Source organism: Protomyctophum parallelum, assembly GCF_964188405.1.
Source record: "Protomyctophum parallelum genome assembly, chromosome: 10".
In the NCBI taxonomy this organism is placed as follows: domain Eukaryota; kingdom Metazoa; phylum Chordata; class Actinopteri; order Myctophiformes; family Myctophidae; genus Protomyctophum; species Protomyctophum parallelum.
Genome location: NC_139704.1, coordinates 34286853 through 34303125, shown reverse-complemented (window position 1 = coordinate 34303125; position 16273 = coordinate 34286853). Strand labels below are relative to the sequence as shown.

The 16273-nt window shown below is 43.0% G+C and overlaps 1 protein-coding gene across 1 annotated transcript in view; it reads right to left on the bottom strand.

Annotated features, from left to right (window-relative positions):
• The window catches only part of nrg3a (neuregulin 3a), a gene marked incomplete at both ends in the record, with an annotated part of 501581 nt that extends 485818 nt beyond the window's left edge, over positions 1-15763 (bottom strand). Inside the window, one exon of the mRNA XM_083775014.1 lies at positions 15061-15763. Coding sequence (XP_083631140.1) covers positions 15061-15763 — 703 coding nt within the window. The remainder of the gene's footprint in view (positions 1-15060) is intronic.
• Positions 15764-16273: the final 510 nt, after the last annotated feature.

Sequence of the window (16273 nt, the reverse complement as noted above, 5' to 3'; positions counted from 1 at the left end):
TGCTACACTGTTGTTCTTTTGCCAAGGAAAACATGACCTTCAAAACCTGAGTTTGCATAGGAGGACTTCCTAGGTGCCGGCGTAACGGTTAATGTGTGATTCAAATACAGCCGAATCTCTTGAAACATCCCCTTCCATGTGTCCCTCAGCAACGGACACATGGAGGTTGGTGTTCACAAACTGTCTACGTGTAGTTCTGCGACGCTTCACTTGGTTTTTGTCGTGTGAGCCATGATGGAAATATAATAGCAATGCGACACAGATCGTCTTTATTTAACATATTAACATGACTGTACTGTATATTCCATGCTAAAAGTGTATATACAGTACAGTGGATGCTAGATGTCTCTCCACACCACTGTCTCCCTCCATGCTGGTGTCTCCTTTTGTTCTGCTCTCCCTCTAGCAGCGTCAGCACCAAGGCATCAGAAACACACAGGGCTCCTCGCACAGCCTCCCAGAGATGAGTTGGCAGGGATCTTTGAAGCTAAAAATATCTGCTGCAGAAATGCAGTGAGCTCGCCGCTAATCTGAAACCCACACCCACGTACAGAATGTGGGCCCGCTCCGCTCGGCCTGGAGTCGTCTGCTAAAACTGCTGAGTGGCAAAAAGACCCACGATACAATAACACCAGAATCAATAATATCATATACAGTACAGACCGGTGGATGGCCACGAGATAGCTAAGATGTGATGTTGTTCATGAGAATGCAAGCATGCACACACACGCATGGATCATGAAACTTGTAGGAGGATCACTTGTTGGCATTGATGTCAAAGTTAATGGCCACGGATATTGATTTGTTAGATTCCATAGTAGTCTGTATTCAATGCCTCGGGTCATGTAGCCCGTGGAATACAGGGGATGAGCCAAATTCACTTTCTGTTCACCATCTAGTTCTAAACGAGCATGAAATATTATTTCCAATTAATTCACCAATAGATTAGTTACATCAATGGAAACAAAGTCCGACGTTCATAGGAAAAGCTGGACAGTCAGGTTAAATGTGATCCCACTGGTAGTTGGAATTCAATATGAATCTGACAAACTGACCTTGAGAGACAAAGAAGGTGAGAGCCCGAGGGGGGGGGGGGGGGGGGGGGGGGGGGGGGTAATAGAGAGATAGACAGGAATAGAGAGACTGATTCATTCAGCTGTAGGGAATGGAATAGCTGAATTGGTCCTGACCAATTGGCAGAGTGGGCTCTTTTTGATTGATTGATTGAAATATTTATTAACAGTTTGTAGAATTTACAGTACATTTTAAGCACAAACTCAATACAAAGACTGTCAACTGTGAGTGGACGACCCAATTAAGCATTACACTTGTTTACAACAGGGTCCACATTGTTCAATTCATCAAAACATTTAAAGACATACAAACATTTAGAGACATACAAATAAACATTTCTATGTAGCTAAAGTACAGAACAGGAATTCATCATATGGGAAGCAGTACTGTAGGTCGCCTAGGGCCCAACATATGGAATAATATGTGAAGTACAGTAGTGATGAATAACAATGACATGCCACAATATATCATACTGTATGTGTCCCAAAGACGTCTAAATTGTGATTTTGCCATTGAAACAGGATGTGTACAATTGTTTACTATAGCATAATGTACTTTCTGCTTGTGCTTGGAAAAAGCTGAAACTATCTGAGAACCCATTTGCTACTACTAGCCACATACTATATGTGGTCTACATAAGATACTCCGGCACTGTTAGGGTAGCTTTTCTCCTGTTAGCAAGTCCATGGGCTTGGATTTGGATTTGCTACTTGGCCAGCATCCACGGGTCGGCTGGGCAGCTGAGTTTACTGCCCCCATTTGTCACGGCCCACAGACCCTCTTTGAAGTGGCTACAGAGTAATAGGCTGCAACCTATGGCCCGAGCTTTGGTCTGCAGCTAAAATCATAACAGTCTGACATTTGCTTGCTTACTGGTGTTAAATGGTTTGCAGCCACAGGCCTGTGAGAAGGCAGAGCCATGGTCAGGGAGAGGTGGCGGTGGTGCAGTTGGGTGTTGATTGCACCTTCAGATATCTCTTTTCTTTTCTCTTGAATTTACGTAAATGATCTGATGATGCGTACAAGAAAGTGTGGACACAGAATGGACACAGAATGCTACACTATATAAGGCCTATATTGTGATATATATTTTAATGGAGTTGGTACGTTAGTTCTCTATGCCCATGCTCCAGTCTCTATTCCTGGTACACTCCTCCAGGTAACACATCGCCATGGTAACCATAGTCCAGGCTATACTCACATGACAAGAACTCCTCCCTCAACTTATGTGCCATGGAAACTGATCACAATTCCACCCATACTCGGGTGACTTTGCTACCATGGGTAACTGATAGTTTTCCACCCTAACTCCTCCCCAAGTTAAGAGTAGGCTTTATGGTTACCGTTACAGTATGATTGGAAAACCAGTCATATTTCGGTGCAAGACGGAGCTAGTGGGAGGCTTTGACGGTGCTGTGGTACGGGTACAACCCGAGCTGCACTCGTCTCCTCCTCAACCCCCCATCCTGGCCCCTCCATACTCACCCCCTGGCCCTCATCCTCGGCTCCTATACTCCTGTGTTGCTCTTTCCCTCTTCCTCGTCGCATCCCCCCCCTTCCTCTCTCCCACCTCTTCCTCCAACCTCATACATTAAATCCATTCATCCTTCTTAAACTTCCCTCCTCTTCTTCTCCACTTCATCCATTCATCATCAATTAAATCATTCCTGACAGGTTCATCTCTTTTTCCAAACGAAATATGGTTTGAAGATGTAGGCTGTACTAGTGAACTATGGTTGTGTCAATTGTTTATTGCCGATGTATTTAAATGTGAAATCAGGAGGTCACTACTGATTTGGAATTTGGATTTGGAATGTTGGTTTAAGAAAGTCTCTGTTGATCATTAGGAAGGATCATGCTGCTTCTGGAATAAGAACTTGGATGCTTCTGAGGAATGTCTTTAAAAATATCTTCCTTTTTATTATGCCATCATACGGCAAGCTTATTTTATCTTGCCGAGATGTGCAATACTAAAACTGCTGCAGCAAACACTCCAGAGACACAGATCAGCAAGTAAAGAAATTTACCTTCGGTTAAGGTTCATTTTAATGGAAGGCTTATTTTCGGATGAGGCAGCAAAAGTTACAAAAGGTTCACATCCATTAACGAACACAATGTAATCACATGTGGCATATCTCTATCAAACGTCTGTCTGCTAACACAGATCATGGCATGTATTGGGAGTTAATGGGAGTCCTTGTGTTGGTCATATAGGCAGCCAGCAGGAGATACTTAAAAGTTTAAAGAGTGTCTGAACTGTAACAAGGCAGGCACGTCCCAGAAAATAAATTAACTCCTGTTAAAACCTCTACGCCTGGCTTGTCTAATCAAAGATACATACAAATCGCCTTCTAAATCCTGAAAACTTCAAATATTTATTCAAAAATGTCAAATGTTATACTGTAGTAACTGTACATAGCAACAGGAACCCCCAAAATTGGTTCCCAGCAGGGTAAAAACAAAGGGGTTCTCGTCCTAAATGGGTTTAAAGCGTAGCGTTAAGAAGCAAGCAGCATTGGGAATGCTTTGTACAGGTAAGGTACAGTACTACTTCATCATCTTCATCTGGGCTCTACTGCAAGTGCTTACATAATGGGGGGGGGGGAGGGAGGGAGTTGGAGATAAAATGTAAGCGAGAGGAACACAAGTGAAGGGGGGTTCGGATGGAAGCAATCAAGATATATTAAGCTTTTGCAACAAAGAGGTACACCTCTTTTTACAAGACTTTTTTTGAGTGGTGCAACCACTCCAAGGTAGCCTGGCTCCAGCCCCTAAATCGCTAGCCACATAAAAAAATTATGTTCAGGCGATTTAGGGTCTGGTGACGCTCCCGAAGGAGGTCTCAGACTCGGTTGGAAATCCAACCGACGAATCAGCGTCGTTTCAACTCGATGACGTCAAACAACAGTGCCATCCAGACACAAACAAACATGGCTGCCCCCACTGCGGTAACTCACGGCCGTATCAATCTGGCTATTAAATCGACGTACAGTATGATAAATAGTTTCTTTGAAGACACAAGAGGTTTTATAAACATCATCATCCGACATATTTTACCGCTTTTGTTTACATACTAGTAGCGCTCGTTGGCTGTGTTTGTTTGGTTAGCAAACGGGTTAGCCATAGCCACATGATTGACACAATGCCATCTGCTTTCCTACTATTCTGATTGGTTGGTATGAACCAATCACCGAAGACTGCCTCTTTGGCAACGCCCATCCCAGAAACGGTTGTAGTAGGGAGGGCGTTCAGACTGAATGAGTGAAACGAAATGAAAATTCAGGCTGAGTGTCAGGCTAACTCCAAGGAACAGCAATGTTCCTTGGAGTGGGACTACGGGACTATGTCCCAATGTTTAGAGTACCAGTAGGGGCAAAAGTGGCGCTGTTGTGCCAGAAACAGAGAGAGAGAGAGAGAGAGATAGTGTTGCACTGTTGCCTGCTAATTACAGAGAAAGAGGGGAGAGGGGAGTTGCACCACTCAGTTCACACGGGTGTGATTTTTTTATTTCTCTTCAGCAAGAATAACATTGTGCAATGCAGAACTTATTATCTTATCCCATTTAGAAAAGCAGATGATTCTTGTAGGAGCAGAAATAGCGGAGAAAAGGATAATATGTCAAATGGGCGTCTTCAATTATTCACACTTCTCTCTCTACATATTTAACATGTTTCTCCTTTCCATGAATATTTCAAGACTCTTTCCTTCACACAATGTTTCATCAGAATCAATCAGAGTTAGATTAAACTTTATTTGCACAACGTCTGTACCAAATTAAACTCTAATAGAGATGACATGATGAGTTTTTGACGCGTTTGGTTAGCGGGTAGGGAGCTGAATCTTCAGCGCTACTTCAAACCTAAATTTGCGTAAGTGTATTGTAAATCAAACAGCCAGAAGCTTTTGTGAGAAACTTTTGCTGCTGGCTGTACTATACAAGTTGTCTTGGCATTAAAACCCACTGGCATTCATCCATGACATTCTGTTAATTCCGTAATATTTCGTAATACTGAGAAGGTAATGCCTTCTGTACAGACATGTAACGTCTAACCTATGGACACCCTTAAATATACCAGCCTAACAGTTGAGTATAGACAATCCACAGAGAGGACCCTGTGGTGAAAAACACCGCAGCTACAGCTAGAGTGAATGGGAAAGTGACAGCTGCTCAAGTTACTCTTTTACCTGCATTTTACTAACACTGACTTTATAAAGATGCCCAGAACATCGGAACTTATCCGTTTCGTTTATGGCTGCTCCAACAGTAGTGACACATTTCAGCTTTGGAGAGAAACGGAATGTCAAATACGAGCACCCGCCCCGAATTTTGTTGCGCATTAAGTAGTGTGTAAAAGCTGCAGCCTTTTTACTGTAATTCGCCGGCGCTCGTAGAGGGTTATGTATTTGCCATTTCGTTTCTCACCAAAGTTGAATTTTGCCACTACTGTTGGACAACAGGTTTGTCCCGATTGTGTGTTCTGGGCATCTTTGTAAAGTTAGTGATAGTAAAAAGCAGGTAAAACAGTAACGAACGTGACGAACAGCTGATCACTTTCCCATTCATTCTAGCTGTATAGCTGCAGTGTTTTTCATCGCAGCCACCTTCAGGAAATAACATGGCTGTGCGCAGGGCACCCCTCTGTGGATTTGTCTATACTGATCGAAGCATACATGTCTGTGTGTATACAGCAAGTGTGTGCATATCGGCAGGCACTTTTAACAGTTCATCAGTCAGGATATGATTCCAGTGATATAATCATCAATTTTGAGTTTGAACACTATTTCAGCCAAAGTTGGTGCATTTATATAGCGCCTATAAGGCGCTTTACATAGATTGTGCATTACATTCACCCATTCACACACACATTCATACACCGATTGTGGCGGAAGCCATGCAAGGTACCAACCAGCACATCGGGAGCAATTTGGGGTTCAGTGTCTTGCCCAAGGACACTTCGACATGTAGACCGGAGGAGCCGGGATTCGAACCGCCGACCCATGGATCATTGGACGACCTGCTCTACCTCTTGAGCCACAGTCGCAGCCAAACACACACAAGGCGTGCCCGGGGGACATAATTCTTCCCTTAAAGCCTCTTAGAGAGCCTGGGAAGCAATCTGATTTCAAGGATGGCACTGATTTCTGCTCTCTCCTGCACAGGAGGTCAGTCATAGGTCACTCTCAGAACAGAACAGAACAGAAAATAATAGTCACTAAACATATGCTAGCAAGTATGCATGCCCACACGCCAACCCCCACCCCCCTCCCTACTAGGCTACTTGTTACTAAGCAGCTCAACGCAAACTAATCCAAGTGTAAAGACTTTGAACTCTGCTATCTGGTCTAAACCCTCAAATCTGGTTTAACACCCAAAATCTCCCATATAAGATGATTAGTGGACTGTAAATGTGGATGCTATACACTAATTGCCAGTGCTGATGACTGGAACAGTTTGTTTGGTTAATTTGCATAACTGAAATGACTTTTGATGGCTTGTGTTTCCATTGGATAAAAAGCCATAATTCAAAAATATGCCAGATTCAGTAAGTATTTATATGTTCTATATTATATGTATAGCCTAGGAGTGAAAACTTTACTTACATGTAAAGGCTGTTTTAAACTTTTGGAAATGTATGTAGCTTTGTGAATCCAGCTCCCAAAAGTAGACAATTAATTATGCATGCTTGACATCGCAAAACGGAGCTATCTCTACTCTCTAGCCATGAAAATACTGTATATACATGTAAAAGATATATTAAAGAAGAAGAAGAAAATAGCCTAACATCTTAGTTATGTCACTGGACTTCACTTTGGTTCTTATAGGTAAAGTAAATAAAGATTTCCACATGAGAGCAGACCATCACCACCTTGAACCTTATCACCATACTAGCAGTGGTATGTGTAATGGTGATTTTTTCGGTACCACGGAACGTCACTCGCGTGCGAACACCTACATGTGCGCTAAACTTATATTGTTTATAGTGTAGACACAAACACAAAAGTAGACTTAAAATAAATCAGCCAAACTTCTTTACTGCGCTGCAGTAGCGAAACTAACATGTTTGCTTTGGACTAATCTCTTCTTTGATGGTGGAGGAGGCATTGTTGTTGCGTGCAGAACACCACAGAAGCAGTGCACAGATAAAGCAGTAGCCTACTGGAGCCATACTGCTGTGTTGTCTACAGTTTACCGTGTATAATGAGAACGTGTGTTCAGGTAAACAGTTGTTATAGGGGGGCGCTTCCACCTCCAGCAGACCACTCAGCAGCACTGGATACATGGTGCGTCTTGGAACGGCGTGCAGGTACTGCGTTCTACGAGCATGACACCACGATGCAACGCCAGACTGTGGTTGTGCGTCTTCACCACTCAACACCACATTGTGATTTTTTTGCTCACAAACTGCACATAGTATTGACAGCTAAAGATTGCACATTAGACTATTGGAGGAGATTGCACATTAGACTATTGGAGGGGGTGTCAACTAGACTTAGACTCTGATGAAGAGAGGTCCCATCGAGACAGGCTTCAAGCATTGATTGATTGATTGATCAATGAATTTATTAACAGATTAGAGAATTACAGTACATTTCAAGCACAACTCAATACAAAACTGTTATCTGTGGACAACACCATAAAGCATTACACTTGTTCACAATAAGGTCCACCATGTTCAATTCATTAGAGACGTACAAATAAATACTTCTATATAGCCATGAACAGGAAATCATCATAGAGGAGGTAAAAAAAACATATACAGTGAGGGGATAAGGGTGGGTGGGGGGCAGTTTCGAATTGCAGCCCTCCGTAGGTGCCCTTTGAGAGCGGTTTTGAAGGAGTCAAGGGATTTGCATTAAGATATGTCTTAATGACTGTTGGTAGGGTGTTCCACATTTTGGTGGCATAGGAGCGAAATTAATTTAGTCCCTTGTTTGTGCCGAATCTGGGTTGTTGAACTCCCTCTGGTGTTGTGGGTCTGGACATCGTTGACATAAAGGAAGTATTTACACAGGTACATGGGTATCTTGGTCAGGTGTGTGTTATCTTGTGGACCAGGCCCATTGCAAGATGCTGTATTCTGTCGTCAACCCTAAGCCATTCCAGCCTGTCCAAATGAGGTGGGTTCGGGGAGTGAGGCCAAGTAGTAACCTGAACAGTTTGTTTTGGGAAGTCTGGAGCCTTGTTTTAAGGGCATTTGAGGTGCTGTGGTACCAGGAGGTGCATAGTCGAAGAAACCTTATACTAGGGCTCCTGTTAGTGTCTTCAATGTTGTTGTAATATACAACATGCTGTGTACTGATACTTGGTACTTGTACGTGAATATGCAATGTACTTATATGTATGGTGCACTGCCTGAACTGTAACATAGTTTAGCACGCGGCCTTCAGTGTGCCCCAACACAGCTCTAAACTATGTTACAGTTCAGGCAGTGCACCATACATATAAGTACATTGCATATTCACATACAAGTACCAAGTATCAGTACACAGCATGTTGTATATTACAACAAATGTGTTTTTGTTGACTAGGGAGGAGATCCTGTACAGCAGCGGTTCCTAAACGTTTTTTGGTCGTGCACGCCCTATTTCCCCCTGATCAAGCTGACGCACCCCCCAATGTTCTATTTGGCAATATATATATATATATATATATATATATATATATATATATATATTGCATTATTATTACACATAGCCAAAATGCAGTAATAATATTAGTCCTGCGCATCCTTTCAGTTTCATTTCAGGGAGAGTGACACCGTTCTTTAAGCTCTCATCAATTTTATTAAGGGATCAGGAATCAACGTTTGGACCCCTCCGGGTGTTCATCAGGAATGAGTAAACAACAAAGTAGGCGTGTTTTATATACTGTACAGGTCGACAAGCTGTCTTTGCAATGAAGGTAATCAGAGTAATCAAGTCACACCCCACATCTACTGACATAAACATACATTTGTAGTCATGGGAGAGTGACACACACACACACACACACACACTTAGATTAGACTACTTAGCTTGCACTGTGCAGTGTTCCTGGTTAACATGACATGTGTGGATTACTGGATTTTAGTTTGGTTAACAAAAGATACAACATCAAGGCAGTTGTATCTTTACAAACAAGTGAGTGCAGTCTTTTCTTGAGTTAACACTAAAATAATCTGTGCATGTGTGAGGGGAGGGGGCGGAGCGGGGGTCTGGAATGTCAGACTGCACTCTCTCTCAAGACACAGAGTATACATACATCTCAGTATACAGTATACATCTCCGTAAAACTGTGTTTTACCGATGTTGCTGTATTTGTGTTAAATAACACTTACTGTCCGCCATTAACCGTAGCAAAAGATAACTGGAGTGGGCAATTCACACCCTCAACAACACCTCAGTATACGGTACAGTATATACAGTATATACAGTATATATATATATATATATATATATATATATATACAGTATATAAAAATGAGTCACCATAAAAGTTCTATATTCCTAGCATTTGAGAAAGATTTCACTGAATCTTTGAGCTACTATTAAATCATAGACATTTTGGATTGGGCCACTGGCGTACCGGTTCAGGCAACTAGGCAGCCTGACAGTGTTGATCCCGACGACCTTTTCTGCATGCCACTCCCCATTTCCTGTCAGTCTACTGTAAATAAAAGGCACAAAAGCCCCAAAACAAATCTTGAAAAATATATAGATTGTTGTTCAAGTGCAACTCAAGGCATATTGTCTCATGCTGTAGGCATTGATTGAATAGTTTATTGAACATGAATGTAAAAACAGCAACAGCGTACAGTCAAACACTCAAAAGGGATAGCACCAAAAAAATCTAAATAATTTCAGGAAAAAATTAAAACTGTATATTTAAGGGGGAAGGACCATTTCCTCTCCCTTGGGCCTGCTGAAAGGTGGATTTCAGGCCTGTTTTTAAATATGTAAGTGATCTGCAATCTTTGAGGGAGGGGGTCAGGACATTCTACACCTGGGTGGCTGTGTCAGGAGAATCTACCCATATTTATTTACCAGCTGCTATGCAATAGCAAGCTGAGTCTATAATCCATGTGCAAGAGAGTCCAGTAGTCCTCTAGTCCTGTAGTCCAGCTGGTTTTCTCATTGGCTGATGTGCGCACCACAAATATGTCCGGGGCAGAAACGAACGATTCAGAACACCATTCCACCTTAGAGAATTTTGGTTCCTACCTAAACTACTGCGCTGAAACTGACACAGATGCAGTTATAGCGGACCCCCGCAGATAATGATAATGCAGCTGGTAATTAATTGATTTAATCAATTTGGGCTTGTTTTGAAAGTGTGTGGTACCAGATTGTTGTTTCCGCTTCCTATATTATTGTGGCTGTGAGTGTCACTCACTTTTTTGAGGTAGGCAGTCAGGTATGCGGGTACTGAGGGCAAGGCTGCATTTACTGGGTTGTCAAACCCATTTTCAATTGCTTAACTCTGTCTTCTACCCAGAGCCTGTTTAGTCTAGCAAAATGAGTCGGAAAGAGATGTGTCATGGGCCCCAGGCAGAGAAGTAGTCGAATTAGTTTGTTTTGGGAGGTCTGAAGCTTAGTCTTAACACTTCTTTTGCCAGGAATTTTTCATAATAAATGTGCTGGAGATGCAGATGAGGCAGATATTACTCTGAACAGCCCCACCGCCTTCCATTACCCCCCAAAACCGGGAGGCATACATTTTTTTCCGATACTACCTCGAGAGATGCTAGGTTAAGTCACAAATTAAGACAGAACATTGCAAAACCATGGAGAGCGCCATAGATTTAGATTAAAGACACACTTTATAGTTGGGCCGTAAACAAGGAAGTGAATGGCAGTGGACATGCACACAGGTCTAGGATCGCTGAAGAAGGAAAGGCAAAAAAATAATTACAGCGATAAAATGAAGTACTGTAGTTACAATGGGTTTGTAAAGGAAGGGCAGCTACAATGAATATAAAATATCTAAATATTGAATCAAGCAACAAAAAAGAAAAAACGTCATTGCTCACTACATCTAAGCAATTTACTCTACTTTTGCCCAAATAACACAACCCTGCTAACCACACAGGAATTGTTCACATGCCCAAAGGGTGCTTTTTTTTCTAGTTTGGTAAATAGGAGACTCATTTACTGTAATCTGGGGGACAGAAGAATGTCTTGTAGCAATTGTGTTGCTATTGCATCCACGTTCACACAATATTAAGGCTCACTGCGAGTTGCATGGTGATAGTTTAGAGCTTTTACCTGGCTACTTTGATCCTCTCTGACTTTGTTAAAACATATAGCCTCTGCTCCCTGGAATGTGAAGTGTAATACCGGCAGTGAGAGTGCATGATTCAAAACAACATCGGAGGTGAAAAGCAATATGAATTATGTTGTCACCGAAGGCACAAACAAGCACAACCTCTCTCTTCTTTTTGGTGATCGTCAAGTTCTTCATTCCAGGCATGAGACATTTCTTGGGGATTCTTCACAGCCCCCGCAAGGGATGCTGTGATGCGTTAAAGAGAAAACGCTCTTTAAGATGTCACCTCAGTGTCATTTAATAAAAAGCGTCATGCTATGGGTCATCTATCAAAACAGATCCTCTAGCAGTATAGGGAAAGCAGTAGGTAAGCTTACAGTATGTATAGGGTGTGACTGATAGGTAGGTTACTGTAATTCTGCTTCCTTCAGGGTAGCAGTGATGGACTGTTAATCTGGATTTAGGCTTCAAGGCATCTGTCTGTCGACAAGGTAATCTCATTGAATAGCTCAACATGAAGACAAAGAAGACCGATTCAACAGTGACGCTCGCAAAAAAACAAACATTTTACTTCGTGATCTACTAGGTGTAATGAGTATGCGCCAAAAGCCAATGTCCAACAGTGGGGTATAGGATGACCATGATCCTCTGTTGAAATTATTTGAGGGGTGCCACTATAGGCATCGCTCAAATAATTTTTTTAGTCTTTTAGTCTTTAAGCTATTTTGGAAATAGTGCAGCCACCAATAACAGAGAATGTGCCACCCTGTTATGAATGAAGGTCCTCTAATTCAGTAACACCACACCACACATTCACTGCATGTAATGGATGGTTAATGTGGAAATGATGACCTTTTTAAATCAAAGCAGCACATGAATGTACCAATGGAGGGCGGTGGCGGAGGAGGAGAGAAAGCTGTTTGGTGTATTTCAGCTGACAGTTTATTGGGCAATGCTGAGACTTTCAAAGTCAGCTGAGCAGGAGAAGGAATGACATTTTCCACAGGATATCCATCAACCAGACGTAATGGTTTTCGTGAGCACTTGCTTGAGAAATGGCACTCTTTTTTTCCTCTTCTTAAATGGTTAATTAATAAATGAATGGATGATGATGAATGGCTCCCCGTTTTCTCCCACTAATGAAATGCTACCCCACCCCCTCGAGAATAATTATTGTAAAGAACATTTCCCGCTCGCAGTTGTAATCTAGGGACAATTCCATTACCTTGCTCACACCAGTAGTGGCCATACCGTGCACAGAGACAGCTCTAACAGTGGGGGTAACAAGCTCATTGTGTTCATCGATAGCATGATGTATGGCCACTGTCCCCTGTTTCTCAGATCATAATAGACAATATGATGAGAGAATAATAACCACCATCGAGCCCAAAGCCCATTACAGGGCCTTGTAGGCCACCGCAAATTAATGTACACTACGTGGAGTACAACTGGATGGCACAATGCCTTGATCACATTTGATGACTACGGTGCTTGACATTTAGCTGCCTTGTATTAGGCAACTCCAAGGTAATTTGTCTTCGGCAAACTCTTTACTCATATCGTAAATGGGGAGTTCGATTGCACGATGCATTAATCCACATTTGAGTGAGCTATCTAATACTGAAATTCCACTTGACTTTTGGCAAACAGACGATGACTACAGTACAATTTCACAAGTTCTGCATCCTGTGACCTGATTCGTTTGTGCTGTCATCTGGCGCACATGCACCGTATGCATCAGAGAGGGACGCGACAACATTAGTGCAAATTTGACACCATTTTGAGCAAAGCGATTTACTCGGGCAGAAACCTAGTCTGTGCGAGACAAACGCGTGGGGGGGGGTTTGGGTATTCCGGTGTCAACGGAAAAGGCTAGCAGAAATAAGCATGGGGCTGATTGATCGCTGCAAGTAAATTCCCCTTGGCCCAGATCAATAGCGTGCCGCGATACCATGACTAGAGTCAAGGACAGAGTAGAGGGTGAGTGAGAAGGAGAAATATGGTAAACAGCAATGGTTGCGGTTCTATGATAATAATCTGACTTGGCCAATGCACCACAGTAGTGCCACAGCATCATCTTAACGGCACTGCCTTTTTTCATCTGGTTAAGTGTTCGTTTAAGTCACGCACACAGAGAAGTTAGACGACAGGTACAGTATGCACTATGCATGGCAGACCAATATTTGACCAATAGCAATAGCTGACTCTGATCAACTAAAAAATGAAATCATCCAGGATGACATGTTGATGTTGATGACACTCTGCTATGGCAGCTATGCTAAGCACAGACATTTTGGCAACTCTACTGGACCATCTCCCTTTTCACGTTCTTCCTTTGTTTATACCATTAGCTCATTTGTAAAGAGAGCTGTACCATGCAAGTAGAGATGAGTAAAAGTGAAATGATTACTATAATTCAATATTAACGATTAATCGATTGTCAATGACTTATAAACCATAAAAAGCATAAATTGTGTGAAAAAATATATTCCGTTATCCATCCACATAAATGTTGCCTCAGTCAGGTTAATGACAATCTGAGAATCATATCGTCAAATATTCTGGAAAACAGCGCCTCCCCTGTTGTAGATAGTCAGATACCATTGGTCATAAATACCAATAATGCAGGCAGGCACACATGATGGTAGGCCTGTAGCCCTGTACTCAACATTGCATAGCATTCAAGTCACCTGCAGTAGGCCTAAACTAAATAAATGGTATCCTTGATTTTGATCCCATTAGCGATTAATTGATCAATCGGACCCATCCCTACTCACAACACACAAACACACAGTTGCAAAGTATTGCCATTGTAAAAGCAGCTGTGTCATTTACAGCAAAGTCTCAGTGTCATTTGTTGTTATACCTCCAGAGCATGGTGATTCGTTTGTCACAGCAGGGGGAGTCACCGAAAACAGACACATGTAACCATCCATATAATACCGACTATTGAGCCTTCAGGAGGCCTTACTGTTATTATCAATAATGCTATTGATCAGTCATTTCATAAGATCTCAGCTTCTGCACCACAGTCAGAAATACCTGATCTTTAAAGACATAACAAAGACCTCACACTACATATTTGTAGTTGACATTTAAGTAGAATAACAGAATGATAAGAATAGAATATATCAATTGGTCTAAAATGAAAGCCAAACAATGCATTGCACTATAATACAATTCACCTGCCAAAAGCCAACATGTGTTTTCTGCCAGAAAACATTACAAATTCCTAAAATAGCCAACTGTAAACCTGTCCAACACAGCACAATATGAAACTAAACCATACCAAATAAGGCACTAAACCACTGGTAGTATACTGTAGTTACTGCAAGTAACATCCCAGGGTGCCCCCAACCCCCCACCTCTATTTAAGTGGTTTAGCCCTCCGATTCATTGTCTAGGACCATTACCAGACGGTTATTGATCAAGGGGCACAGGCATATTGCTGATGTCAAATATTTCTCATCATTATAATTTGGCATCCTTTAAGAAATCAGTCTAAACCATGGCAATGTGTACACAAATGTACACATTTATACTTGTCCTACAGTGTATAGTCTATAGAAATATAAATGTCCATTATTATGGCCCAGTCTGGCAAGGCCTAAAGACCATTCGTCATAGTTAGGCCCAGAAAAGGGGGGTGGATATGTAAATGCTGCCGCATTTCAAAACCGCATATTTTGATAAATCACTGTTTTTACAATATGTTAAAGAAGTACATGTGTAAGACTCACGTGTTTTGCGGGGTCCATGCAGGCGCGTGGTGAGCGTGGTGGAGACTCTCTCGGTCGTGGTGTGCTCCTGGGTCCACAGCTGCGTCGAGTCGTGAAGCACCGTTGGATTGGACGGAGAAGGGCTGGAGGTTACTGGCCCTATCGTGGACCGGGACGCCGATGTGCTTGTTGTAATAACCGGAGGCCGATTGCGAATAGTCACTTGACTTCCTGAGGCTCCACCACCCCTAGGGTTGGTGGGGGTGGTCGTGGTGGATCGAGTTTTACCTTTGGCCATCGTTACAGTTCTAGGTGACAGGTTCCCACCACTCATTGTCATAACGGTGGTGGTAGTGGTGGTATCGGGGATTTTGGGAATGCCACTGGGCTTCGAGAGGAAGATGGGATCCTGGCCGATTCGATTAGCATCCACAAGGTCTGTTGGCACGTAATCCCTCACTGTCCCGACTACAATCCACTTCAACAGCATCAGGCTTAGTCCCAGGCCAATGAAACCGATGAGTAAGGGAACCACGCACAGCCATGTCTGCTGGCGGGGCCACAGTGTGCAACCGCCACAGCGCAATGGGCCATGTTCCTGTTCCTGGCCCTCTCCGTGGCCCGCCGGCCCTCCGGGACCTTCTGGCTCTTCCAGGATCACCGCCCCGGATGTGGCCGCTCCGGAACACTCACTCATCCTGAACTGCCGTCCTTTATGGCTCATGGATGGTTAACCCTGGGACAGGCATGGGTTGCACAGGGTGGAAAGATACCTGTCGCTGCTTGGCATCGCTAAGAGAGAGGAGTGAGTGGAGAGGGGGGGGGGGGAAAGAAAGATTCCACGCAATGAGATGATTCCAAACGTACACAGAGATATGTAAATCCAAGAACATAGAGGTGGGAAGGCGTGCTAGGGATACACTTGAACACACATGCATAAACACACACAGCACACACACACACAGGCACTCAAGAGACGCACAACGAGAGGTGAGAAAGCAAGCGTAGATGCAGATGATCACACGATTTAGTCCACTTCGAGTCCTGTCCCACTCGTGAAGTCCAATGAGGCACAGAACCGATACAGAATCCCAAGTTGAGCAAAACGGACTGAACAAAACCAGGGGAATTCAAATGCCGCTTTTGACGGGACAAGAGAGAGAGGGACAAATAGAGAGACGGGGTGGGGGGTGGGGGGAGATGGGCGGGAAGGAGCCGCTTTACATCCGTGCAT